General features: G+C 40.8%; 1 protein-coding gene across 3 annotated transcripts in view; it reads left to right on the top strand.

Moving 5' to 3' along the window:
• Window positions 1-2,799: 2,799 nt before the first annotated feature.
• The window catches only part of Plch1 (phospholipase C eta 1), a 184,820-nt gene continuing 160,987 nt past the window's right edge, over window positions 2,800-26,632 (top strand). For all 3 annotated transcript variants that reach the window (XM_028763496.1, XM_028763497.1, XM_028763495.1), the window contains exon 1: window positions 2,800-2,878. In XM_028763496.1, the coding sequence (XP_028619329.1) occupies window positions 2,800-2,878 (79 nt within the window). The remainder of the gene's footprint in view (window positions 2,879-26,632) is intronic.

The following is a 26,632-nucleotide window of genomic DNA, read 5'->3' as shown; positions in this document are numbered from 1 at the left end:
CTAGCCTCTGTGGGTAGATTAGTGTCACTCTTAGGCCCTGGCTTTCTAGCTGAGCAGAAGCAAGCCAGTAAGGAACATTCTTCTGTGGTCTCTGCTTAAGTAGTCTCTGGGTTCCTGCCTTGGTTTCTCTCAATGACAGACTCTAGAGTGTAAGCTCAAATAAAATAAACCCTTTCTTCCACAATTTGTTTTCTGCCAGTGTTTAATCACAGCCACAAAGAAGCAGACTAGGGCATTTTAAGTTTTCTTATGTTGAAAGATTTAACATCAGTGTCAGCTGATTTTATTGTTAGAAAGGAGTCGCTGAACCCAGTATATTAGCTGTAATCATTGTGAATTTGTATGTCACACACACATAGACCCACACAGACCCACAGTTTTTTTTGTCTTAATTTATTATTTTTCACAGGATTTCGTTATGTACCCCTAGGCTCATCTTAAACACAGTATTCTTCAGACTCAACATTCCAAGTGCTGAGATTACAGGCAGGGAATCTCATGCCTGGCTACAGGACGTTTTTGAAACCTTCACATTGTCCTGTATGGCCTATGGAGGTTAGAAACGTGTGTTTGGAATCTGAAGATATGACTGAAGGTTGTGTTTCTGCCTTTTCCTGGAAGCATAAACAAAGCAGTCTAATAGCATCTTCTCTTCTTTGGTGTGGTAGAAGGAGATAACGGTCCCTGTCTCAGAAGATTAATACGGCGTGGATGAGAAGGTTGCATGAGCACCTGCTTTGCTAACTATAAACATCTTAGGATTTCCTCACTCTTTTGCAACCTTCTTCCTTGGATCAGGAATGAGCATAGGGGGCAAAAATCCGATAGTAACAAATAAAACCACAAAATTGAATTAGCAAGGGAAAATGAGCATGATTATAGATAGGGTCTTTTTTTTTTAAATTCACTTTACATCCCAATCACTGCCCCCCTTCTCAGTCCCCACTTCTCACAGACCCTCCCCCATCATCCCCTCTTCCCTCTTCCTTTCTTCCCCCCTCCTGTGCACATCAAGTCTCTTCAAGGCTAGGGGAATCCTCTCCCACTGAGGCCAGACAAGGTAGGCCTTTCTGTTTGGTAACAGAATCCACTACAAGTGACACAGACACATTTTGTAAGTTAGAGATACTACTGTTAATTATTAAAAATTATTTTCTTGGAAAAGGTAGTGCCCCTAATAATATAGAGAAATTCAAACTTATATATTTAGGTAAAATGCTGGAATGGTGAATATTAAAAAAATTTAGTTATCCTAGGAGAGAAATATGCAATGAGGAAAGAGAATACTAAAACAGGAAAGAAAACTGATTTTCAGTACTTCAGTTTTGAAAAAAAAACATGCTTAATTAATTTTTGTAATTTACCTGTGTTGCTGGATAATAAATCCAGGGCACTATACTTCTAAGCACATGCTTTATTTATAAGCCACACTCTCCCTCTCCACCGTTAACTACATTATTTATATATCTAAAAATATTTGGGAAAGGGGCATCTTTATAACATGAATGTTGGCTTTGGAGGGCAAAGGTAGGTTTATTTCTGTAGTCAGCTGTTCTCCAGCACATCTCTCGGTTGGTTCCACATGCTTTTCTTTACTCCCTCAGTCCTAAGGAACAGGAACATCATTCTAAGCTGGCAGGGATGAAGTAGAAAGAAGGGGAGGGCGTTCGGGACTGTGTGGGGCAGCAAGCTGGCTGAATGGAGATAAGATCCCCGTTGTGGAAGTTTAAGGAGAAACCAAAGCTCCTGGATCTTCCATTCACTGTCCCAGTGACAGACAACTCTGGATACCTGACCTTTTTCATTATGCCACTGGCTTCATCTTGGGGTACATTTACAAAACTGTAGACTGTTACAGTAGGACAGATGACAAAACGTTTTCCACCAGTGGGTTTTGTTTCTTGCCAGCTTCGCTTTTTTTTTTTTAAATGCTGCTGCTGTTGTTCTTGTTGTTGTTTTGTTTATTTTTCTAGTGTTGTTATGTGAACAGAAAAGAGGTTGGAATTCTGAAAAGTCACTAGCCATATCTTGTAAACAAAGGCAGCCTTGTTCAGGATCATGCACATTGGCTTTGCAGCTCAATTCATCAGCTCAGATCTCTGCTTCTCAAGTGTTTGGTCTCTGCAGAGGCGGGAATCTCTGCAGGGTCTGTGAGTGCATTGTGCCTGAGGCCTGGCCAGCTCTTGTTGCTTCTGTAAGCCTTGGTGGATCCAAGGATTAGGGGCCCTAAATAAACAGCTGCAATGAAGGAAAAGAAGGCAAGCAAACTTTGTTATGGTTTGGCGTATTGTACCCACTTAAACTTTGCAATCATTTCTAACATTTCATGAGTTGGTTACATAATCCACCTGGATGTCACCAACACAAAATTCAGAAGTTGAGAATGATAGCTCACCTGCTAGGGAAACCTGCAGAAATTGATCAGTATTGACTGTTTGGGATCCTGGAGGAATGCAAGTGAGGCCCGAAGCACAAAAAACAGTCCTGAAGCGTGCTTAACAGTAGCTTTATTTCCTCAGCAGACAGCAGTAAGAGTTCAGAATGGTGCTGTTGGAAAGAGTAAGTTTTAGTATGGAAAAAAATAGCTTTCAGGTTCTTGGAAGTTTTGTGAGAAATTTATTATGGGCTGGAGGAGTCCTTGTCCAAATGGTAGCCCCGTGCATTGCCCCTAATGCTAGGCAACACGTGTCAGTGTGCTGCCCGTTGAGCATGTGGCTGCTGTTTTCTTCATTCCTGTCTCATTCTGTCTCTCTTGACAGGGCAATTTCATTTTGATGCTGTGCCAGAAATCCTTCGACAATGAGCTACTGGAACGTCGAGAAGAGGAACTGCGTGCAGTACCGCAGGCATTTTCTGGTGGACAACCGTGTGTTTCATGGTGAGCTGTGTCGTTTTTATGTAGCTGAGACTGCTTTTGGAAAGTACTTTTACTGTACTATTCTGGATGCAAATGTGGCCTAATTGTTGGGTTGAACCAAGCGCTTGAGTTTATCTTAAAATTCCACTGGATCCATGACCCACAGTTTTCAGCATCATGCACTTCCTCAACAACAGCAATGGTGTTCTTCCTTCCTGTCGCTCAGTGTTTCTTCTCATGTCGACTCCACTAATGTACCTTTCCAATGTTTGTAACAATATGAGGGGCTGGGCTTATATGAAGTGTTCAGTCAATATTTGAAGCTTACTGTTCAGTGCTTCTTTCCAGAAGGGTGTATGCTTTCCAAATTCAAATGTTAAAGTTTTAGTAACTCATTGAAAAGAAGTCCACTCAGTCACATTGCTGTCCTTTAGGGTTTAAAGACTTAACTGGTGTTTCAGACCACAAGAAAACAGAACAGAGAATCTTACTACACTACAGAATGTCTGCTGGGTGGATTACTGTAGCTGAACAGAGGGTAACCAATACCAGTCATTTTTATGAAAAATCACAATTTTCTTAAACCATTGCCTTTAACCTAGGTGGCAGCTTCTTGTTTAGGGTCTCATACTCAGGGATAAACGTTGTCCATCCTGTTATCAGGATTTGCATGTGAGTAATTTGTTTGTGAGCCAAAGGTTTCTGGGGCACTGGAATTTGTGGAGCACTGTCCATCAGAAGCCGAGGAGATAAAGAGGAAAGAGGAGATAGATTTCATGAGACCTGGGTGATGTTTAACTAGACACACTACCATTTCTTCTCAACTTTTGATTTTTGGGTTTATCTCTCATTTTGATGACAGATTTAATGTGTATCATTACTTTCAACTTAAGACTGTGACAAGTACAACTTCACACACTGAGTCCAGTAGTTGTATGGTCCTTTTCTCAAGGCTCCTTGTGTGACCCGGCAGAGGGTGGACTTTATTTTACAGCTAAAGAAAGGAGGCTGAGATTACCCCCTCAGCTAACCCCTAAATTGCAGCCTGTCTTTCCAGGCTGACTCTCTGGATATTGTCATAGTAAAGAACCCTCAACAGGGAAGATGTAGGAGGTAACTGGGATCACTTCAGAAGTGAGGTTCTGTCTTACTTTCTTCTGAAGCTCACCCAAGAGTGCTGTTGCTGCTTCATGCTCACACTCACGTTGTCAGTTGTATGGTGTTTTCTGTTAAGACTTATTTGTCTCAAGAGACAAAGTGTTACTGTATTGCTGAAACGTTACAATTTATTGCCATTTTCCTTATTGTAAATGTCTTCATCAGGAGAGTCAAAACTGCAGTTATGACTAGAATAAAATTCTGATATATCTTTATAGTTATATTTCAGTCAGCACGTTGCTGTATTTAGGTCTGCATCAGTCATTTTTTTTTTCTTGTATTTCAAGGAAGGAATCATTTTGGCTCACAGCTTCAAGGCCCCGCTCATCACTGGGGGAAGCATAGTGTCAAGAAGTGTTTTAGCTATGGAGGCGGGAGCAACAGGCAGCTAGTCACACCGCCTCCACCTCAAGGAGCAGAGATGAATGCTTGCGTCTAGCTCCTTTTCTCTTTTCCCCCATTTTATTCATTCTGGAGCTCCAAAATCCACAGTTAGGGTGAATCTTTCCTCCTCAGTTAACTCTCTAGAAGCTTTATCACAGACACACTAGAAGATATGTCTCCTAGGTGAGTCTGAAGAGTCAAGCAGACAATGGCAGTAGCTATCCCAAGGAACAATATGTGTAGGGTCTAACAGTGAGCACTGCTCTGTTGAGCCCTTTGGAAATCTTTGTAATAGTTGATTCCATTTTTTTTTTTTTTTTTGATGAGGCACTAAAGCTTGGAGGTTTTGAAGTAGCGATTTGATATTCAAACTCTGATCTTCAGGACTCCACAACCCCAGTGTTTCTGTCCTATTAAGTCTCTCTTTCCATTCTGAGAGGCGAGTTCTAGGCAAGTCCTCTACCACTCAACTACACCCGGGCTTTGAGAGATTTGAATTCTATTCAAGAGTCCTTGCTCTGTCCGTAGCCAGAAGTGGATGAACTTAAACAAGCAATTCTCCCATGTCAGGAGTCAACACTTGGAGGTAGGAACAGTGAACTTACCGAGGTAGCGGCAGTGAATTCAGTGAACATGCTGGTCTATTTCATGGTAAGAGAGTGTGAAATAAACATGCTGGTCTTGATAGGTTTCAAGGTTATTTTCTAGTATCTTAGATTCCTTTGAACTATCTCTGAGAGTTAAAATTTTACATTTTTGTGAGTTTTCAGCAAACACAAGTTACACAAGGGGGCAGTGTCGCGCTGAAAATGTGACTCGGTTACTTTTCACAGTTCAAGAATTACTTCTCAAAGTGTTTAGAGATATTAAATCCTCTCAAGATTGAGAGACTCAACGCCAGTTAGAACCATGATTCTGTTCATTTGTAATGCAACTGGTAGTTTGAAAAACTGATTTCTGATAGGGCAAGTCATCATACTGGGTTTCTTTGCCTGAAGAGATTCAGTGATTGAGGACTGAGAGATACCCTGCTCATCTGTCTGTGTGAACTCAAAACTAGGCTAAAGTAGGAACAGTGAACTTACCAAGTGTGTTGGTCTGTGTCATGACTCAACACCTGTGAGGTAGGAACTGTGAAATTATTGAGGTAGGAATAGTGAATTCAGTGAGCATGTTGGTCTATTTCATGTTAAGAGAGCGCTAATTATAGTATTTTGGGGATTCCATAACATGGGGGGGGGGGAGCCAGGGTAAGACATGATAAAGAAATGTTTATTTGGAGGGAGGGGCTTCTAGAACAGGCAAGCTTTCTAATCAATTTTTGTTTACTCATTGGCTTCTTTCTTTATGTTGCTGACAGTTCTTATATAGCCAACTAAGCTACAATAAAGAGAGAAGACCCTTTCTATCACAAACAGGAAAACATCATTCCACATGTACGATAGCCTGCCCATTTGAATGAGAAAATGTCTTAACATTTATTTTTCCGAAAACACTTGAGCAGTGTTCCCAGGAGGCAAGAACTACATTAAAATGGAGACTTTGTTACACTAAGATTCTGAATAAAAGTTGAAAATGTAGCATCTGTCTTCATAAACCTCACCCTACACCCATTTTCTGGTTATAATGGCAATATATTCTCATTGTAGTTGATTTAGAATAATTACAGGCCAAATCAAAGAGTCTACTTAATTCAACAAATATCTTGTTTTGCTCTGAATTGTTATCTGTTTGCTGATTAACTTTTATGAACTTGACATAACTGGAGTCACCTTGGGAAGAGGGAACCTCAAATGAGGAATTACTTCCATTAGACTGGCTTGTGGGCCTGTCTGTAGGGTATTTTCTTGATTGTTATGGGAGGGCACGGCCTACTATGGGCTATGCTGATCCTGGACATATGTATGTCAAGTAGCTGAACTAGTCAGTAGACAATATTCCACATGGTTTTCTGATTCATGGTTTTGACTTGCAAGGTTCCCATCTTGAGTTCCTGCTTTGGCTTCCTTCTGTGATGGATTGTAACGTGGAAGTATAAGCCAAAACAAGCCCTTCTTACCCAAAGTTGCTTTTGGGCGTGGTGTTTATCACAGCAACAGAAACTGAATTAGAACTCTGTTCTTTCATCTTTGTAACACTGCTGGTGCAGGATTGGGAAAAAGTGGCAGATGTCTCATAGCTGAAAGATGAGCTAGTAGATTAAATTAGTTCTATGTTCAATTATAAGAGAAACTCGGTTAGAAATCATACATTTTTGTGTTTCCACTCTCTCTGTCCTCATTTCTATGTGCATGTGAGTATGACTGTGTGTGTATAGGTTTTCTCAGAGGCCGGTAGAGGGTGTTGGATCCCCTAGAGCTGGAGTCAAAGGCTCTTGTGAGCCACTTGAGATGGGTGCTTAGAAGAGAACTCTCTCTAGTCCTCTAGAAGAGCAGCAATCAAGCATAACTGCTGTGAATTATGTAACTAGATTTATTTGTATTAGTTTCTTCCCCCTAAGGCTCATCATAGATATTTACAAAGAAACAGTGTCTTGCAGACATGATGGGATTGATACATGCATGAATTCAGAGTCTTTGACAGCAAAGGTTTAAGCCAGACACAATGCCAGCATGGAAAATGGGGTGGGGGCAGATACAAAGTCTTATTTCTAACCAGAAGCTGCTTGCGGTTAGTACCTAGCTGGAAAGGGAAAGATCAGGTTTTTTTCAGTGGAGTTACACAAGGCATTCCAACCACACTTCAGGGCAGCCTTCATATCTAGGAACAGTTGGCCAACACAAAAGGACTCTGGAGAATTTTTTGGGGGGGTGCTTTATGTTTTGTTGTGGTATTTGTTATCTTTCAGTTTTTTAATTTTGATTTTTTTTTTCTTTTATGGAAGACATGGGTAGGGAGGTGGGAAGGATCTAGGAAGAATTGGGAATGGGTAAAGTATATGATCAAAATATATTGTATAACTTTTCCCCCAAAAAACAAAGTGTCAGTAACATCAGCAGGTTTAAATATTACCAAAATAGCTAGGGTATACTTAACTGTTAAACCCTAAACCCTGTTTTGGCTATTGATGGCTGAAGCAAGGCAGATTCATTTGTCTTTGCTGCTCTCCTCAGAATGTGAAGCCTCGTTCCTCCAATTTGATACATGGACAAGAGATAGCAGAGCTGAGGTCTTTCAGCTTGTACCTGGATATCTGCTTGCATGTGACTGGTGTTGAGTGATCAGGACCACCAGTTCTGAATATTTAGTTCCACTTTTTTAGTTTGTTTGTTTTGTTTTTTGGTTTTTCAAGACAGGGTTTCTCTATGTAGTCCTGGCTGTCCTGAAACTCACTCTGTAGACCAGGCTGGCCTCGAACTCAGAAATCTGCCTGCCTCTGCCTCCCAAGTGCTGAGATTAAAGGCGTGTGCCACCACCGCCCGGCTTAATTCCACTTTCAACTCCTCTGTCACCAAGGGTCCATGAGAATCACCGTCTTTCTTCAGCTTTATCTTTTCTCTGTTGTCAATTCCATCCCTAGCACTTGGCTTCTTTTGCTTCTGAGGTACTAGGGTAACTTGCCCCGTCCATTCTTATGTCCTCATGTTTCCTCACTTGAGTCTTCTCTGTATTTCCAAGGCTGTGAAAGATGGGTGGGGTACAGGGTGGTGTTTTCCTCTCTGCAGACCTCTCCTCTTACTTTTAAGTGGCAGCTACCCCTACCAGCCTATACCATATGGTATCCCTAAGTTATTCTTCTGTAGCACTTCCCCTGTCCAGCTCATCAGTGAGACATGTTCTTCAGCACGCCATCTCTGCCACCCTGGGAACCCAGCATAAGGGTCTAATTTTGAATGGCTCTCTGATACCTTCTCTCAGCTTGTGATTGTCTTTTAGTGTTTTAGGTTAGGGTGACTTCATGTCCCTAAACTCTGGCATTATTTACTGTGTCTGTTTCTTGTACTGTTGTATACCTGCATTGATCAGAGCCAGGCAATGATCTGTCTATAAAAAATTTATGTTGAGATGATTCAGCCTCTTTTTTTTTTTTTCCAGGAATCTAATTCAGTGAAAGCTTTTGGCTGGGAAACCGAAGCCCTGTGATTTCCCGGCTGAGCTTTCTTTGACAAGGACATTCACATTGTATAGTAGTAATATAAGGGAAGAAAAGTCCCTGCTGAGTGCCTAGCAAAATGGCAAACCAAAGGTCTGGATGTGTGGGCAGCCTGGGTGGGAGAGAAGGTATGGAGTTCACTTTTAATTATGTCAAACAAGTCTGTCACCTTCAAGAAAGATCCTTGGCTAGCCCTTTCCATTACATTTTCCATTTTTTTTTCTTTGAAGCCTGCAGCCTTTTAGAGGTCAGCAAACAGAAAAGGGCTGTGATTCTTTTATCCATCTACGCTTGGGAACCCCAATTTCCTAATTACTCAATTAGAAGGAAGAAATAGTGCGTTTAGTACAGTCAACTTCTCCTTCAGACTTGCAGACTTCTCACATGTAAAGTGGTTACTAAGTGAGAATTATTTCCCTTTAGACTTGTGCTACACAATTAAGCCTTTATTCTTTAAGCTGCATTTCCATAATTATAATTAATTTTTCTCTGCTCTTTCATTTTCCCAATTGTCTTTCATACTCTGTGCCTAATATATGCAGAGATTGATAGAAAGATGAGACGTCTCTTCACCAGTGGACTCTGAGTCCTTCTAGGGTACCATAATTATTTAATTTAGCTACACAAACAATCTGAAGTTTTTCCTAAGGCCACAGTAATATTTATTAATGATTGCATTTGTAATCATGGAAACCTCTTATCTCCCATCTGTCAAAACAAAGATGGAAAACTGCAATTTGTCCCTTTATAATGTGTAAATAAAAAGCCATCTCAACAGAAATGTGATGTGTTTGTATTAGGGCTCATTCCTTTCAGCAAATATGTTTGTGTTAATTACCAAACATAAGCTGTGGGGTTCAGAGGGATATCCAGATTGTCTTCATTTAAAGCCCGTAACGGGAAGTACTTTAGTCTATGTTCATAACTATAGCTGCATGTGTATGCTGACCCCATTGCGGCAAGCGCATGCCAAGCTGAGTCCTTCTCCTGGCCTGCATACGGATATGGCCAGTGCTTACCTGATGAGCAAGATGATGTATACCAACCCTGGGATGTATCAAGTTTGGAGAGCTTCCGCTGTCCTGATTGATACATGTCTTGGCAACTCCTTTTCCCTTCATATGCTTCAGCTTCATCGATCTTTGTTCTTACCTTCAAAGCCCATCCCTCCTCTCTTCCTCTCGTCAGCTTGTTCCCTCCTTCCCTCCTTCCCTCCCTTCTTCCCTCCCTCCTTCCCTCCCTCTTTCCCTCCCTCCCTCCCTCTCTCTCTCCCTCCATTTTTCCTCTCTCCTTCCTTCTTTCCTTTTCTCTCTCCTGTTTATGTTTGTGTGGTATGCACATGTGTGGGCATGCATGTATGTGTGTGTGGACTAACAATTGACATGAGGTGCCTCTGTTCACTGCTCCCCACTATAACGATGCAGGGTCTCTAGCCACTGCCTTGGCTGGTCTGGCCAGCTAGCTTGCCATTGGGGGATCCCAAATGCTGGCATTATGGGCTGCCTGCTACATCTACCCATCTTCTAGGTGGATGCTAGGAATCAATACTCTAGTCCCAACAAAATACCACAGATAGGATTTCCTCATTTTATTCAACAGGGGAGATGAGCACCACCTGCCATCTCAATCATATTTCTGGACTACTTTGCATTTGGTTTCCATCTTTATGTCATAGAATATGTGGCTCTGTGCCTATAACCCAACTTTTCTTCCTTTGGAACTTTGCCATGGGAAACCCAGGAGAGACCAATAAGCCATTTCTTCCTGACAAAGAAGGAGAAAGTCTCTTCTCAGAATCCCAGTGAACCTTATTACTGCAAACGTGCAGTGACTTCAAATGAACTAAGGCAAAGTTATTTCTGTGAGAACTCTTAGGCTGTTCGAATTCGTTTAATAATACTTCCTAGAGTTCCCATGTTGGTTATATAGGTATGTGTTTCATTCGATTTTGAAACTGGAGTTTTCTCTCATTAAAATGGCACTATTAGTAAAGGGGCTTAGCTGGGGTATTTTGCATGTCATTAAAATTCTCTGCAGTGTGAGTCTTAAATGAGCTTGTCTGTGGGGTAGTTCTTACTGCAGGCGGTGGGGAACAGACCTTACCCAGACAAGGGCACGGGCTTCTCAATCTAAGCACAAAGAAGGCCTGGTGAGCATGCAGAGAGTCATTGAGCAGCATAGGGCTTACTTAAAAGTTAAGAAGATGCACTTTTATGTTAGCTGGATGAACATGAAAAATGTTCCCACCTGTGCCTGTCATCTCAGAATCCCGAGCAACGTGAGAGCACCGTCTTGACTTCTGGTGAGCAGGATCACTCTAAGACATAGACCCTGTCTGGGTGAAATATGTGTAGAATTTGTGAAAACTTTGTTTCGTTTGGTAAGTGAATGATGTGTTCTCTTCCTGTTTTATAAAGGAGAGTGGCTTATGCCCAACTAAAAGGACATATTGTTTTGTGGCCTACTTTCTGTGCCAACTTGAAATTGAACATCAGCATCTATTAGCAAATGGCAGTTTGTTTGGAATGGCGCCATTGCCAGCTTTCCCGGGTTGTTTTAGCAAAGCAGAAGCTTATTTTTTCAACTGAGGAGATTTATAATCAATGCTTTGGCCAAAGGACCTCACTCAGGGACATGGTCTGGAATCACCTGGGGAAGCAAAAAGCAAAAGCCAAAACCAAAAATGTTCCTTGTTTCTCTGGCTTAGAGGTTCTGCTGTTGCTAATATGTGTGTGGTATAGTTGGGTTGCTGCAAAATAAGGACATTTTCAGAATTCTCCAGGTTATCCTAGGGGCTAGCTCATTCACTTCTAGGCTAAATATGTCAGACCTAATGCTATCAATGTATATTATCTCAATAGAGGTATTTGTTTGTTTGTTTGTTTGTTTACTTATTTTTGGAGACAGTTTCTCTTTGTAGCCCTTGCTGCCCTGGGGTTTGCTATATAGGCCAGGGCAGCCTTGTACTCAGAGAGAACCCCCTGCCTCTGCCTTCAGAATTCTGGGAGTAAAGGCCTGTGCCACCAAGGCTAGCTCTCTCTAGTCTCTGCTGCAAATGAGATTTCAAGTTTCAAATGTTGACTAAGAGTGGAGGGAGTCCGCGCTTTTGTCTCGACCCTGAATCTAATTGGAAATGATCAGTCTGGCCCCTCTAATGTACTGCTCACTGCTCAGTGTGTGTGTGTAAGCGATCAGTCCGGTCCCCTCTAATGTACTGCTGACTGCTCAGTGTATGTGGAAGCATTTTCTTTTTCTTCTCTCTTTTGTTGTGTGTTTACTCCTCTCCAGCCCATGCATGTGTGTGCATGTGTGTTCGTGTGCATGCGTGTGTGTGCGTGTGTGTGCGTGTATGTATCTGTGTGTGGTTCTGTGTCCATCTGTCTATATCCTTATCAAATGAGTTTGATACTGTGTTTCCTTTCTATGTTGTGGAACAATTTTATCTTAGTGATCTTCCTTACCGAACACACAGATTAACAGTGAATCTTTCTGTTTATTTGTCTTGGGCTTTTTTTCCCCCAGGAACACTTACTTTATTGTTTTTAATATTGTTGCTTCTTAAGGCTCTGTTTAAGTGTTTTGTATCTTCCTGATTTAAATTTGGTAATTCATCTGCGTTTACCTCTATATCTTTCTCTAGTTTAAATTTTTTTCGAGGTTATAGTTACATAATTTCTCTCTCTGTTTCCTCCCTCTAAACCTTTCCGGATTCTCCTGCTTGCTCTCTGTCAAATTCATGACCTCTTTTTTCCACTGATTGTTGCTGCATACATGTATATATGTATGTATGTGTGTATATTTCCTGTATAATATTATGTGTATGTATATGTTTTCAGGTCTCACCATTTGCTATTAGCTGCCTGCAGTTTTGGGTGTAGGGTTGAAGCCTCGTAGGCTTCCCTTCATCTTCTTTAGTATATCTATTGCTCTTGTCCTTGTTCCGATCGTGTTCAGACAGTCATGTTGGTGAGACTTTACGGGTGAAGCGTCTAACATCACTGTGAGACAGCCTCACAGCAAACGTTGTGATCCTCTGGCTCTTACAGTCTTTCTACCTCTTTTTCAATGACCAGTGTTCTTAAAATTCTTTATTTCTTGTTCTTCCAAGTCAGGATCTGGCCTGAAGCTTGCTATGTAGACCAGGTTGGCCTCAAACTTGAAAGTGATTTTGCTTTTTCCCCCAAAATGCTGATATTAAAGATATGCATTACTGCACCTATTTTTTTCTTTATTGATACATGAATAACACTAAAAGTATAGCAAAAAAAGAAAAAAAGGGGGATGCTCATGGAGCAAAAAGGAAAGATGAAACGGGCATCCTTCCCCCGGGTCCTTGAAACCTGGAATCTGCTGAAACTATGGGGCGAGGCTGTCAGTAGATCTTGCTGACTCTTGTCTTTCCTGTGGTTTATGGAGGCGTTGATTCTGGTTGATGCCTCTTAGAACTCCCTTTACTCTTGTAGTTTCTCTTCATTGTCTACCAGAGGCCTCTTTTGGCTAATCTATTGGCCCTGCAGTCTTTGCGTCGGGCAGATTCTCTTACCCTCATGAGACTCCTAGTTTACAGCATTGAACTGGCTGATATTTTAGCCTCTCAAGTGCTGGAAAGTGGTAAGCAACCACAGCATTGAGATGGGTGCAGGCAGAAGACCTGCCTTCAGCATTGCACTTCAACTCTCTTTGGCTCCCCAGCTGTGGATAGCTGATAGGATGCTCAGTTTTATTTACCTGCTGAACCCAGGTGAGCAAACTCCAGTGACATTCTCGGTTGATGAGATTGGCTCCAGGTCACTGCAGGTAAGGTTATATGCTGAGCATCATTCAACCTAGTAGGGTTTAGTTAATTCTGAAAGCCAACAGGCTGCCATTCCAATCCAGCTGTCCTTCAGGAACTGAGCCAAGTATTATGGTAGGCTATGTGGGGTTTCAGTAGGATAAATTGTGCAAGTCTTTGCATTTTCAGATTCTTAGTAATGACTTCTTTATAGAACTAGAATATAGAGACATAATGTTTTTGTTTTGTTTTACATCAAACTGTTTTAGATGATCTGCATATGGCTGGGTGAGCAAGAAATCTTGGCCATTCTAGGCCTATGGGTCTGAGCACTGGCTCTGGCTTATCCTTCACTGCAATAGAATTCAATGCAGTCGGGCCATCCTTACTAAGCAACACTCAACAGCTCCAAGTTTTATGCCTTTGTAGCTAAGAAATGATAATAAACTGTGTGGAGCAGGGTTCTGAACTTTACAAATGGAATAATGTAATCCATGTAGCATTTAGATCTAGCAATGATTTCATTCTCTGCAGGCCCTTTCTGTGTCTGGAAGGGCAAGTGTTTGAGTCCTCTTGAATTATGTTAGTTAGGGACGGATGGCTATTTTTCAAGGACAAACAGCTAGTGTCAATCTCTTCATTGGTAGCCTGTGTTGGAGACTTTTTAAATGGTATTTGTTTTTGCCTGAGCCCTGTGTATCTGTCTGGGAAACAATGCCTTTATGTCTCCTGCTTTGGTCTTGTTGTATTTCTAATTCCTTCTCCCTTTGCTATTTCTCTTGAATTATGTAATTCAGTGAAGATATTTAATATTCAGCAACTGTAGTCATCATGTTTCTGATACTAGCAACATATAGTTCTTTCTTGGCTAGAGAATAAGTTCTGCATGTGTCATAATGCTAAATTATTTCCAAATTGTATTAATATGAAGGGGTAAATGTTATTGGTTTTCTATTTTGTAATCATTAGTATTCATGAAAATGCAATATTTTTCTCTTTTCTTCGAGGTCCTTAACAAAATTAGCTTTTGTAACCATTTTGTGCTAGTTGACTCTCAATGCGGAGAACAAATGAAGCAGAAAATTAAAATACTTTTGATGTTTTAACTTTAATATTAATCATTAATCTATACCTCAAAGCTACTTCTATCATCGATAACTTTATTGCTTCACAAAGTATTTCCTGGTGTCTTTTTAAAAAAACAATCTATTTTTATTTTATTTAATGTGTATGGGTGTTTTGTCTGAATGAGTATGTACCATGTGGTGTCCCTGAAACTGAATTCACAGATATGTATATTCAGGGAACTGAATCCAGGTTCAAAGGTAGGTAAAGTACTAATAAATCTTTTTGGGTTATAAAGAATCCTTCTATTTTTGAAAATTTACTTATCTAAAAGGTTTATTTTTGTTTACTTGTGTGTATATGTACATCTCTGTGTTCCACACATATGTGTGTAGGTGACTGCGGAAGCCAAAAGAGAAGATCAGGTCCCTGGGAGCTAGAGTTGCAAATGGTTGTAAGCTGCCCAAAGTTGGTGCTAGGAACTGAACTCAGTTCCCCAAGAGCAGCAAATGCTTTTAGTTGATGAGCTATCCCTCCAGCTCCAAAGATTTTTATTTTTAAACTTCTCTGTCTCAGAAAACATATACAGGATAAGAAAAGCATCATATATATAATTTAATTTGTTTTTGCTTTGAAAAGTTTTGTTTTTGTTTGTGAAAGGGTGGTGTTATGTAGCCAGGCTGCCTATAAATCATAGCAGTCCTCTTGCCTTAGCCTTCTGAATGCTAGTACTATGTGTGTGCACCACCGCGCTGAGCAAAATAGTTATTACTTATTTTTTTTAAAGTGTGTATGTGTGCATGTGTAGGTGTACTTGTGTGAGTGTGTGTGAGTGTGTGTGTGTCTTTCCACTTTTGTATGAGTATCAGGGATAGAACTCAAGCTGTCAAGCTGGCATTGTTGGTGCCTTTTCCTGACGAACCCAAATCTTGCCCATCCAAGATTTTAATTTTGATTTGCCTGTTTATTTAGGAGAAGGAAAATTCCAAATATGGAGTAAATGTTAAAGTTCCTAAATCCTACCAAGTTCTTGAGATTGGAAGAAGCCTTGTATGAGTGTGGCCTGGGTCCCTTTCTCCTGTTGCCATCTTGAAGTTATGTTCTAGGTGTGGGGAGGATCCAAGTTTCTGCTCTACAACATAGTAGATTATGTACCAGTTCTGCGTGTAGTACTACCTAAGCTAGAGGACCTTTACATCTGTTATTGTAGGCACTGGTTATGGAAACTGAAGCTTGTGGCGAGATCAAATAATTTGACTGGTACTGTTGAGCTACTTGGTGGGAGGATCCGTTCTTTCCGATTTCATATCATATGGCTCTGTCATCAATTCCAACAACTCCACACCCTCTAATGCTTTCCATGCTGCTTAGTTGTTGCTGATGTAGCACTGCCCAGTGGTTTCTCTGTCCCTCTGTGGTACCACAGGTCTCTATCAGAAATGCCTGGGCTGAGATAGGAGTTAGAAGTTTGCTTAGAAAGTGTCAATAAATGATTCAGTTTGATTCCAAGGGAATGCTATAGCCTCCTCTCCTCTTCCATCCGATTTATGGAGAAAAGACTAGTCTATGACCCTTCTCTTATTTACTCTACAAGCTAGCGAGGTCTTAGCCTCTGAGACCTGCTTTCATCCTTTGGAGTCTAGTATCTGCTTTATGCCATGAATTTCCTGAGAACCAAGGAAAAATATCTGGAGTTCCAGCGGATTTTTGGGCTCTCAGGGCTTTCTGGTCCTGATCACTTTTCTGAGTTGTTGGGGCCATAGGTCAACAGAGCAGTCACTGTCCCACATAGTTCATATTGCTGTGGTGCCTTATCTTCCTGTCATGATGTCATTAGAAAGAACAGAAAATCAATCAAGAAAATAAAGTAAGGAGAAGGTGAAGTGTTGAGATCTGGAGGAGATATGGAACCACCAACGCTGAAATGTGTGAAAACGCAATGCCCAGGCTGCTGGACCGGTCACTGCTATTCCAGCAGTGGTGAGGGAGTCGCCTTTTTTTCTTGGAAGGGCAATTTAGGTTAGGGATTTAGGTGCTGCACTGGGACTACGAGCTATGACATACTGAACATTATTACAAAAGCGTCAGTAGGGTTTCTTTCTTTGTTTTCTTCTTGTAGAGTGTAGTGGTAATTAGTTAATCACATTGTGCTCCCTTTGGGTCGAATGCCTACACCTGCCCAAGAGCTACCTGGATTTGTGAATGACACACACACACACACACACACACACACACACACACGCATGCATGCACACACGCATATGCGTACACACACACACACATTAATGCCAGTTAATTTTCATATGCCTTGGCTAGTTTAATGGCTGGACAGCTCTGATCCTCCTCTGCTTGCAAAGACTTCCCTTCGTGTACTCCTGAGTTAAGATCTTTTAAAATCTGTTTCATCTCTGCTACCCCGAACACAGTCGGGGAGGTGGCCTGTGTGGTTCTTCACTAAACCCTTCCTTTAAAGGTCACATTTTGTTGTGATAACAATCTTTCAAGGCATCATGGACTAGGTTTTTGAAAGGTGTCACCCTTCCAGTCCTTTGGAAAAGTTTTGGCCCTCTATGTCAGCATAGAGATTTGTATTCTTAGAAGTCTGAGGTCAGTAGAAGGTCCTCAGGTTTGTGGACTCCAGTATTCTGAAGCAGCCTCAGAACTTGAACCTTCCTAGCCAGGTCTTGGTGTTGAGTGGCTTGGTGAGACTTACAGAAACTTTTGTGTATAATGATGTTTGTATTCAGTGAATCTGGTTGGCTTTGTTTCATTTTTTTTTGTTTGTTTTTTTGAAACAGGGTCTCACCATGTAGCCCTGGGTGCCTATAATTTGCTGTGGAGATCAGGCTGGCCTCAAACTTACAAGAGATCTGGCTGCCTTTTTGCCCCCTGATTAAAGCTAGGATTAAAGTGTGTGCCAACACATTCAGCCTCTGGGGTGTTTCCAGTGCCCCTAGTATTTAGAAAAGCTGTATTGATGGAGACTATTAAGGTTTGTTATGAATTGCCCAGGCCCCATCAAAAGTTCCTGTGAGGTGATTGGATCATGATACCACTCAAATCACCAATATTAGGGGGCAGAGCCTAGCATGTGGAAGTAAGTATTGGAGACTTCCCCTGGGGCGTACAGCTTGTCCTGGACCTTTCCTTTGTTTGTTTGTTTTTTTCTTCTGGGCTGTCAGGAGGTGAGCAGCTTTCTCTCTGCTATACCCTTCTACATGCTTCTTTCTTGCTGCCAGATTAAAACCAGTGGAGTCAGCTGACCATGACATCTTTCTGCCCTTTAAGGTGTTTTTTGTCACAGCAGTGACAACCTAGTGTCTTTTACCTTTCTTTCCTTCATGACGCATATTATGCTTGTATATCTCTTGGGATCAGTATGTATGTGCAGTGTCCGGATAAACATTGCCAGACACTAGTAGTTTGCATGATGATGGCTATATATTTCTGTCCTCATTGAACATACGTATGTAGGCCCTGTTCGACTGCTGTCAGCAAAGATGTTTTGTGCAGTCAGTATCATTTGCCTTTTAGTGAACTCAGAGATGTGAGGTTAGAACATGAAAAAGATGGTCTGTTTTAAGCACTGGGTATGATCAATGGTTAGTGTGGTGTTTTAGTGGGAGTGTGGGGACTGGTACCACTAAGGTTTTGTTCACAGCTTCCCCACTCCATTGTCTCGTTCTTCCTATCAGTGAAGGAGGAAAGGGGGCTTCTGCATTCAGGGCAAAGTTGCATCTCAACCGCTGTTTGGGCACGTTTGAAAATCTGCCTCCTGAAGTTTCGAGAATCTAATTAAAGTTTGAGCTCTTAGGGAAGATTTATTTTAATTTATGTCACTGTCAGCAGCCATTAGAGATTCCCACATGCCTACCTGTCTCTAGCTAATTTACACTCATAAGAGTGGATGGGAGACACCTAAGCAGTAGATATTGATTTACAAAGTCTGGCTATTTTTATTTATATCTCCATATGAATTTGAAGTGTCTGAATGCTGATAGAATTTTCACCTCTCTTGAGACACCAACAAATGCAATTCATTTTATGTGCATTTTATGTTCTCACTAAATGTGAGTTCTGGGTATCTTCCAGAACCTGTGAGCTAAATCCTGCCTTAGGTCCCAGTTGCTTTCTTGGTTTGCTTGGGCTAAGTTTTACCTTGAATTATATTGATTGACATCTTCATCATTTCCCACAAGGAGCCTGTAAATTTTTATACTAACCTATCAATTTTAAAGTGGAACAGTCAATAAACGTTTCAGAAAACAATGAAGACATCTTATTTTAAAGCCAAGAGTCTGGAAGGGGCAATCAATAAATCATCAATGAGATGTCACTTCACAGAGGCTTGGGCTGAAGAGTGGTTTATCTCTGTCCAGTGGAATGTCTTAGAATTAAATATGAGTAATAATACTCGGCCTGTTTAGAGATTTAGATGCTTTAAAATGGGTAGTAGTTACTGTCTATTGATGTACGACAGGTTTTTAGTGTGGGGAAGCCCAAACTGGGATTTTCTTTTCTTATTTTCTTTTGGTGACAGGGATGAACGGTGTGTAGGTGTGCTCTGCGGTTAGAATGTAAGCTTAGATCTGTCCAGCAATGAAGACTGGGTGTCTAACTGGCCCTCCTAGTAGCTTTTCTCAGCATTTGTTCAGCAGCCTTTGGGTGGAAATAAGCATCCCTTCAGGTCTTTGCTTGTCTTTTGTGTAAGATGAACCTGTGAATGCTCAATATTTTAATTAATCAAGAAATGCGATTATTTCTGAGACATCTCAAGCTTTGGGATGCATCCTGTATTCAAAGTTGTGGTTAGTTTAAACGCTGAAGTCTGTTGCTTTTCTGCCTGGAATTTCAAGTAGAAGAATAGCGATGATAACCTTATCATTCTAAAGTCTTTATGGATAAATTCTCACTGGAACATTTTGAAGTAGGATGTATTAGCCCACCAGTTGTGCAAATTAAGTGGCCAAGGAGCAAGGAGCTTAAGTAATTTTCTGGGTCACACAGCTAGTTGGGGGCAGGGAAAGTTTGTACATAGACCAAGATCTTGGAGCTCTTCACTGCTATTTTGTATAATAGGGTGAATGGAACTATGTAAAGTTGAGTCTTCCAAGGAGGATATTCTGATTTTGAGCACCCAAATACTTTTAACCTTCCAATGAGATTCCTAAGATAGTGAGATTTGCAATCACCAACCCTTAGAGAAAGGGCTGGTGGTGGTAGAGGCACTGGTGTAGCAGTCTGGACTGGATGGCCTTAATGGGAAATGTAGCAGAGACTGGTTCTGTCTTGTACATACTGGACATCCCTTGCAGGGGCCACAGGTGTGTAAGGTGAGTTGGAGTTAGGGAGGAAAAGATGACAATGGGGTGGAGAGACCCAATTCAGATGTTTGAAAACAAGACAATAATAAATTGCTTGCAAGTTTGTCTAGCTATGTATCCAAGGAAGTTGATTAAACTTTCATATTCATACGTGTGTGTGTGTGTGTGTGTGTGTGTGTGTGTGTGTGTGTGTATCCCCCAGGGAAAACTGTACTGTAATAATAACTTGTTCACTAAAACCTGATTTCTTCAGACCTGTGCTATTTACCTTGTGTGTGTGTGTGTTTTTTTTTTATTTTTTTAACCCCAAGGTAGGGGCATAGCTTCCACTGAATAAATGTTTTGAGACTAGCCTCTTTCCTCCTAAGTTGTAAACATTCCAGTCATTTCTGTGACCATTGCTATGGTTGTGTGGAATAAAGCAAAAAGCCATAACAATTTGAATAAATGTGCACTTGCCTAGACTGGAACAAAAGTAGCCTATGGTGCCGAAGACGGTATGCAGATTATTTCTTAATGGGAGTGTTTGCCTCTGATGGAGTGATGTCTGCTTCCCAGAGCATGCATGTAGTCTGTGTGTGTGCCTCTGTGTGTCTCTGTGTGTGCATGTTCATTTTCTGCATTCAGCCTGCGTCACTCCTATGATAATCAGTATCTCCCAGTGGCCTCTGTAGGTGAGGAGGGTTTCTTTGATGGTTAAAGACCTACAGTTCCCAGACATTAAATGTGCATAATGCCTTAAGGGCGTTAAACACTGCACTCACTAAGCATGCACGTCTCATAGCCTAAGTAGCCACAGCGCCTGCATTCCCACAGTAGCGGCAGGCAGAGCAGATGCTTCCAGTGTGCTCATCTGGCTGCGCTGTGCACTTTAGGACAAAGTTCTACAATCATCTCATGGATTTCTTTTCTCTACATGGTAAAACCTGGACTGTGAAGATGTCATCATGTCATCAGAGGCAGCATGAGCCAAGTGCTTGGGGCTGCTAAGGATTTCTTTGCCTTCTCCCCTTTTGGAAATGTGTATCAGAAAAAGGCTTTGCCTTTAGAGAAACATTTTATTGCTTTGGCCAATAATGTGTGGCAAAATTAAATTTAATGGCAGACCTTGAAGTGTATAAAAACTTAAGTCCAGAAAAAGGTAAGACTCATGCTCCTAATTTTAAGGTAAGTTAATAGCTCTCGTAAAAGGTGGCAAGTATTTCTTATTTTATTTCATTTAATGAAAGATTTATTTGAATTGCTGATTGACATATTTGAGATGTGTATTTTAATCTTAACTGAAAAGGTGTTTTTGATTAGGTCAAAGTGGTTTTTCCTTGTAAATGTATATTTGTATAATGGTAAATGTGTTTGCTGACAAACTGAAAATGCATCATTATTATAAAGTGGTCTGTGAGAAAATAATTTGTAGTCTTGTGTTGTAGTCAAGGACTATAAATCAAGGACATAGACACATTAAAAATTTTATGTGTTTGACACAAACTGTTGGTTTTGATTTAAGTATTGTGAAGTCCTGTTCACTTCGAATTACCATAGCTATATTTTAACTTTCTACAATAATACAGAGAAGTGATTTCTAATATGTGTCAATTAAAGATAGTCAGGCTAGAGAAACCATTCATCTTTTTAAAATGAAAGGGCATGAGTGCTCAGCATAGATAAAATGGAGGCAGAATCCAAATGTCTTGTTTGGAGAACCTGTCAGCTCCAGGAGCCTGAGGAAAACATTCTAAAGTAGGATTCAGACAATTGAAATGTACGGAGATTGTTCTTATATTGAAAGAAGTGCTGCTGTCTGCTCAGACAGAACAAGTGATGTGTCAGGTAGTGTCTTCTAAGCCGTCTTCAAGTTGAAATTCATGTGTCATCCAGATTATTGAGGTTCAGATGTAACTTTGCCAAGCCAGTGCTCTGTCAGGAGCCTGTCTGGAGGTTGTTGCTAGCCTCTGGGAGTCACTTCAGCGTGCTGTGCTCATACAGCCAGCCCTGGTACTTGCTTTTTATTAAAAGAGATAACTTGTATCATCGTTGATTCCTTCATATACCTGAATTTTTCAAATCTGAAAAGGAACCTTTATTCAGAAATAGAGTAGGATTTGGTTTACCTGATGCTCAGGTCATTGCAAGAATTCCCATGTAAAGTTGTGCATTCAAGTGTTCAGTAACTCTCTTGTTTGCAGTGCCTGAGTGACAGGCTTTGTGTAACATGTTGTTAAGATTCCATAGTTTATAACTACTACGGCAGTAATGAGAGTGACTTCTGTTTCTCCCACCACGTACAGTGATCTCTAAGATTGAAGTCCACATAAAATCTAATTCTTAAACATCACAGATTTTGGATTATCTTTTTCAGTTACATAAATTTTGAGAGATAATTTAAGGTGTTGTTTTGGGCTAGATATTTTCACATATAGACAGTTTTACTAATTTTTTAAATTAAGCTTTTTGTTGTGTGACTTAAAAGATATTTTTGATTTATTTCAATAATGCCTTTGCTAGGCAAAATAAATAAATAAAATAAATAAATAAATAGCCTTCACTGAATCCATCTTGTTTCAAAAATTTCTCTGTTGGTAGCAAGGCCACTTTTGAAGAACAATTTCTCATAAATCCTAGGCCAGTTTTAACAAGGACATCTTAGCTTATGTAGAGTTTGTAACATTGATAGAGTCTGAATTCTTGTGAAGCCTAAGTTGCCTTTTTTTAAATAGTGACATCAGAGGAAGTGACTTCAGTTGACTGGGTTACAAAGTTGAGGAATGTTCACTCACAGTCAGAAAGATCAAAGAGACCCAGAGATTTGGTGGGAGAGCTTCAGTTCTTAAGCTCTCTTATTAAATGTGCAATGCATATGTGCACACTTGGGTTTACAAGCGTATTTATTTTATATTTGTGTAAATATATTTGTGTTTGTTGCATGCCTAGACGATTATTGCTATATTAGCTTCAGACAGTGATTTTTAAAATGGTGCAGAGAGAAGGTAGGGGCTTCATTGAAGTGCTAAATCGGAACTAAAGCAAGCTTGAGTCCTGTACGGCTTCTGTTCTTATAACCCTGAAAATGTCTATGAGCTCAGACTTCTTGTAACAAGGTAGCAGAAAGCCCCCTTACCCTTGCAGAGCAGTAAAGAGGACTATGGTGCAGCATCTCTAAAAATACTTGGAAAGTGGAAAAGGACTGTAGATGTGGAAGACAATGTAATTAGAAATTAGGAAAATGGGCAACGGGTGAGATGAGATGGTTCATTTGGCAAAGAAGCCTGCTGCCGAGCGTGACAACCTGCGTTTGACCTCCCAAACCCACATAGTGGAAGGAGCGAAACAAGTCCTGGAAGTTAGCCTCAGACTTTCACTCATACTGTGGCACACACATAGACATGTAGACGTGTGAGTGTGTGTGTGTGTGTGTGTGTGAGAGAGAGAGAGAGAGAGATATTATTAAGGATAATGGGCATTTCATCTCCTTTAATAGAAAGGAAACTATTTGTCCTGAGGGTGCCAATGAAAAGCACTTTGACCTAGAACTTGAGTGCAATTTGGTAATTTTCTCTGTGACTCAGTACCCTGAATGCCAACAGTATGTACTCTGCTTAGCATGCCTATGGAAGAGTAGGTGTCAGTGTAGGAACAAGTCCTATCTTTCTGGACTCAAAAGAAACCATAGCAGTGTTACTCTTTCCTAAGCAGATTAAAAACAGGCATGGAGGCTATTCATGGGTTTTTTTTTTTTTTTTTTTGTAAACACACAGAGCAAATCTGCAGCTAGAACTGAGCCCTCCAAACTCTGTCACAGCTGGACCTGCCCTTTTCAATTTACCAACTGTTGATTTTTAGGATATGCAAATTGTTATGGTATTTGTAATGTCACTTATGTTAACATTATTTAAGCTCTTGGCCCAAAGCTGCTATTTAGGGAGAGGAAAGTGGAACATCTTGGTAGATTCTTTTTTTTGTGTGTGATTTTAGCATTTATTACTAAATTGTAAAACATTTTCTATGAAAACTATTTAGGAAGAAATGTGAAAAGATGCTAAGCAGAGGAAAAGGAAAGTCTTCTCTAATTGGGGAAAAGGAAAAACTTCTTCTCTCACCTACTTGTCCTCAGTACTTATACATCTCTCAGAGAACATCACCACATGTTACAACGTTCATCACAAGTTCACACAAAATATCAAATCATAAATTGAAACAGAAGTTTACAGCAGAGAATGTTTACATGCATATCCATTGGGAGTAATTATCTGGCTAAACATGAATCAACTGTCACAGCTCCACAGGTTCATTGTAAATTAAAAACCAGACCTAAGTTATTGGTGAAAATTTGTATAAACCCAGTCAATATTTTACCTTCTGTCCTAGCACCTATAATAAATTGTTAGTTCATGTTTTATGACCTTTGGTTAATTGTTTTACAAACTCTTGGAATGTGCTCTGAGTAGGAGAAAGTCTGGATACTAAGAGCAATTAACTGGTGATGCTTGGGAGACTGACACAGTGATCATTGCTTATTTGACTTTCAGAAAAAAGCCTAATAGCAGTTCCACTATAAAAGAGCTTAATAATCACCAATATAATTTTAGGAATTCTTATAGAATCATCATTAAGACTTAAGAAAACATCTAAGTGTCTATACAGCATCATTTATAAGACAGGACATCTTTTAGATCTGCAGAGATCTGCTCAAAAGGGATGGGCTAATACCTAGTGATTGTTATATATATTTAATAATAACAGGAAAAGTATATGAATAGGAGAAATCTTTCCTAAAATGAATTCTCCTGTGCCTTGCCAATGGGAACGAATCAGACGCATATTATATTACTATCCAAAGCAGGCCATCTCAGGAAGATCATTTATTAGTTATTACCTTGCTCCATTATGGCTCCTGACACAACTGCTCAATAAAGTAACAATTATCACTGTCGGTTCAGGAACAGTTCTGAAACTGAGAGATTCATTTTCATCTGTGGACTACCTGGCACAGGACAAAATTCTCCTGTAGGGTAGACAAGAAGCTGGAGTGTTTTCTCAGGACTGAAATTGGATTGGCTTTCCAGGTTCCCCTTATGAGATTGGGGACTCCTATCTTGGGTGTTCAGCATCCCCTGGGTTAAGAATCACATAGCACCCTGGATCCTTTGATAGTCTCCTTGACCTTTACCATCCAGGGCTCTCAGTGTGGTTTTACAATTATGCAGATTTGGCTGAGTATATGGAGACCTCAGTATAGCAGCGGCATTGTGTCCGTCCTGTACAGGTCACAGTAGCTGAGATCCGGAGGCTGCACAGGTCTTGGGGTCCCAAAGTCTTCGTTTCCCGGGTTTCGGCACCAATAAAAGATTGTCGCGCGCACAGCATGGACGGATAACACCAGAGCAGATGGTTCCACGAGGGAGAGTTTATTCAGGAGATAGGGAGAGAGAGAGAGGAGAGATAGAGGTAGAGAGAGAGAGTGGAGGCCAGCCATGACCACGTGGAGAGAGGGAGAAGGGAAGGGGGGAGGGGAGAGGGCAACCTGCAGGTGCGGGTCAACGGAGAGAGAGCCTTGGTAGATTCTTCTTAAAAAAACTACTTACTAGTATTATTATTAGGATGTGTGTCTGTGAGTGCAGGTATATGTGCACTATGTGTGATTCTACAGGATAGCTTTCAGGAGCTGGGCCTCTCCTGTCACTTTATGGGATCCAGCGATCAAAGTGACATTGTCACACTCTTCTGCTGAGCCATTTCTTCCTTCCATTTTTTTCTCTTAAATATTATTTGTTGTCTTATAGAATTATTATCTGCGAATAGAGAATTCATACAATCAATAGTGACATAGGGGGTTCTGGTCAAGGCTCTGGTTAAGGGTATGAATATGAATGAAATTATTTGCCCCTTACAAGATCTCCTGATCTAGTACACAAACATACAGCCCCGTGATGTAGTGGGATCTTTCACAGGAACTTGAGTGTGTCAAAGTCAACATGAGGTTTGTGGGGATGATGTTTGACCGAGCTTTAATAAAGAGTAAGGAGGATTCCAATAAGGAAGATTACAGCTTGTGGGAAGCAACGATGGGAGCTGAAGGAGTAGGCGAGGCGAGGCCAGGCAGTAAAATAAAGATACCCAGATACATTCTAATTTTAGAAAGAATTCTGAAAGCAACTTAGAGCCCCTCTTAGTTGAGATTACGATCACTATGATCAAACATCATGACCAAAGCAAATTAGGGAGGAAATGGTTTATTTAGCTTACACTTCCGCATTGTAGTCCATCATTGAAGGAAGTCAAGACAGAAGCGCAAACAGGGCAGGAACCTGGAGGCAGGAGCTGGCGCAGAGGCATGGCAGAGTGTACCTTACTAACTTGCTTAGCCTGCTTTCATATAGAACCTACCCAAGACCTTTAGCCCAGGGTTAGCAGTACTCCTACAGGGTTGAGCCCTCCCAATTCAATCACTAATTTAAAAAATGCCATGTAGGCTTGCCTCCAGCTGGATCTTATGGAGGCGTTTTCTTAACTGGGATTCCCTCTTCTTAGGTAATTTTAGCTTGTGTCAGGTTGAAATAAAACTATCCAGCACAGAGCCCAATGATGGAGGGAGTGGGGATGGAGACCAGTAGAATATTTCTAGAGTTTAAAGAGCAAGAAAGGCCAGGTATTAGAATATGACCTGGTAATCCAGGGTAAGGAATTTATCTCTCTCTCTCTCTCTTCTCTTCTTTTGTCTTCAACAGAAGGTTTGAATTGAGAGGTTAACCAGTGTAGTTCTTTAAATCTTTAGACCTGGTCTCATAAACTCAGTCTAGCATCAGTGACACTGTGTGACCAAGGATAGCCTTGAACTCCCGATCTTGCAGCTCTATCTTCCAACTTCTGGGATTACAAGCATGTACCACCATGCCCAGGAAGAATCTAGTTTTAGAAAGTATTCTGAAGGCAATTTAGAGCTCAACAGTTGGAGGAGAGGGGTTGGAGACCAGCAGTCATCC

Source organism: Grammomys surdaster, unplaced genomic scaffold, assembly GCF_004785775.1.
Source record: "Grammomys surdaster isolate TR1022 unplaced genomic scaffold, NIH_TR_1.0 139, whole genome shotgun sequence".
Lineage (NCBI taxonomy): Eukaryota > Metazoa > Chordata > Mammalia > Rodentia > Muridae > Grammomys > Grammomys surdaster.
The sequence above is the reverse complement of the archived record's forward strand: the minus strand, read 5'-3'. Positions and strand labels throughout refer to the sequence as shown.